Genomic DNA, 1,916 nt, shown 5'->3' with positions numbered 1-1,916 from the left:
TTCAGAAGGAGTCCAAATGGCCCAGCAGACATGAGCCATAGAGAGCAAAAGTCTGCAAGAAGGTCTGGACCCAAATGCGTTGACTGCGAACATTGGAAGTTCTTTACGCAACCGTCTGGAGGCTAAGGTTACATGTCCGGATGCGCTTCAATGTTTTCTCGAAGTTTTAGTTGCAGGTCCGGACACCGCTTATGCAAATTCGAGTTTGAATAGAATTAGGATTTCTGAAGTTTATTTAAAGAGGCTCATAAGCTGTTTATTGGTAAGGAGTATCATATAAACTCCATTGTGCTAAGAAAGGGTGTTTAGACAGAGATTGTTAGATTTGCTAGCTCTCTTAGAGTGTTTTTATGTTGTGTGATTTAATCAATTGAAGTCTAGTTTAGGGAGGAGCCCTAAGCTAAAGGAGTCCATTGAAGACCCCTTCAGACAGGAGGTCTAGTTGGGAAGCGTTCACGTATAGGTACGTGTTAGAGTTAGAGGTATGACTACTGCATCGAGTTATGTGAGTATTACTGCCTTGTAACCAATTTTGTCTTCTGAATAGTGAATTTTCTGAGTTTGGCTGTCCCGAAATAGTTTTTCTCTTGATAAGAGTTTCTACTTTGTCCACAAAATATTTGTCACTCTTAATTTTCACATTTAATATTGTGTTGCATTGTTGATCACACACATATCACAATTAAATTTGGAGTCAAAGTATTTTATTTTTCATCTCTCTCTCTAAAAAGCCTTTAATTTTCTATCTTTTATAGTATTTTTTTTTTCGTCATTATTAGGTTTTGTTTCTCTGTAAATCATTATTAGGTTTCAAAATAAGAAATTTTGCACCAACAAGATCAGCCACCATAATTCAAAGTCGAAAAATACGGACAATATGGCCAAGTAAAAAAAAAAAAAAGGTCTTGTTAAAATATCAAATTTATTCTTTTGAGTAAGATTTGCATTCCATATACACATAGGGACAGGGCCTAACTATCAGTAGCTAATCTAACACTGATCAATACTAGACTAGTCGGGCAAAACTTATCTCATCAAGATCATCCTCTATAATTGACAGAAACATTTCATCTGGGGTTGAAAGCTCTGTTCCATTATCTTCATCGTCGCTGTAGCTGCTGAAACATTCTGCAAGATTGCCCTTCCTCTCCCGAACTCGGCATAAAACCAATTTACTACACTCCTATATATAGTGCACAAAGAGGGACCAAAATAAACTAAACTGGGAAACAATATAAATCATAGGAAAAATATGAAATAGTTCAAGTGTGCAAATGAACGGCTCACCCCATAGTTGCAAAGGTGATATTCATGCATTATCCAAGCGGTTTCAAAACCTGCTGGGCCTTCACCAATGCAGAAAAGAAGATATTTCTTGATTCCCACTTTCTTTCCAGTACTTGTGAGTACAGGTTTGTCAATCTGTAATTCCTTCCAATACCCACTTTTTGTGACTCGATTTTCTGTAACCTTGTTGAAGAAGTAGTATAGACTTTCACTTGACAATGCCTTACCTATATATATATATACAAACACACACCCCGGCCATTTGACTGGTTAGCTATGTATTAAAAACGACCAATATATATAATTATGCCTGAAACTTTAAATAGAAAATATGAACATCAAATAAATTTAAAAGAAACATGCCTTCAAGTTCCCAAGGATCATGCATACAAAGATCAAGATCAGGAATTATGTCGGGATGGCAAGGTAAGAGTGATGCCTTGCGAAAGAGAAAGTGAAGCACAAGTTCTTCTTCAGTTGGGCAGAAACGAAAACCAGGAGGAAGTTTTACACTGCCATCGCCCATCCTACCTAGCTATATGATTATAAACATAAACAACTCAAAGAAAATATGTAACTGCTATTTATTCATATTTGAGTCTTCTGGTGAAGTATTATATATATATAGA

General features: G+C 36.2%; 1 protein-coding gene across 1 annotated transcript; it reads right to left on the bottom strand.

The window, feature by feature from the left end:
* Positions 1 to 892: 892 nt before the first annotated feature.
* Positions 893 to 1,916, bottom strand: LOC133857965 (NAC domain-containing protein 104-like). Its single transcript, XM_062293357.1, has 3 exons — positions 1,651 to 1,916; positions 1,288 to 1,514; positions 893 to 1,183 (listed from the first exon to the last, which is right to left on the bottom strand). Exons 1-3 carry the CDS (start codon positions 1,811 to 1,813, stop codon positions 1,007 to 1,009), a joined length of 567 nt encoding a protein of 188 aa, XP_062149341.1. The 5' UTR covers positions 1,814 to 1,916; the 3' UTR covers positions 893 to 1,006.

The sequence above is a fragment of the Alnus glutinosa genome, chromosome 14 (assembly GCF_958979055.1).
Source record: "Alnus glutinosa chromosome 14, dhAlnGlut1.1, whole genome shotgun sequence".
Taxonomy (NCBI): domain Eukaryota; kingdom Viridiplantae; phylum Streptophyta; class Magnoliopsida; order Fagales; family Betulaceae; genus Alnus; species Alnus glutinosa.
This window is presented reverse-complemented; position numbering and strand designations above follow the sequence as displayed.

Coding starts and splice junctions, on each gene's coding strand:
- LOC133857965 (XM_062293357.1), bottom strand. CDS start 1,813: ATGGGCGATGGCAGTGTAAAACTTCCTCCTGGTTTTCGTTTCTGCCCA. Junction 1,515..1,650: donor TGATCCTTGGGAACTTGAAG/GCATGTTTCTTT, acceptor ATATATATATAG/GTAAGGCATTGTCAAGTGAA. Junction 1,184..1,287: donor ATCACCTTTGCAACTATGGG/GTGAGCCGTTCA, acceptor CACTATATATAG/GAGTGTAGTAAATTGGTTTT.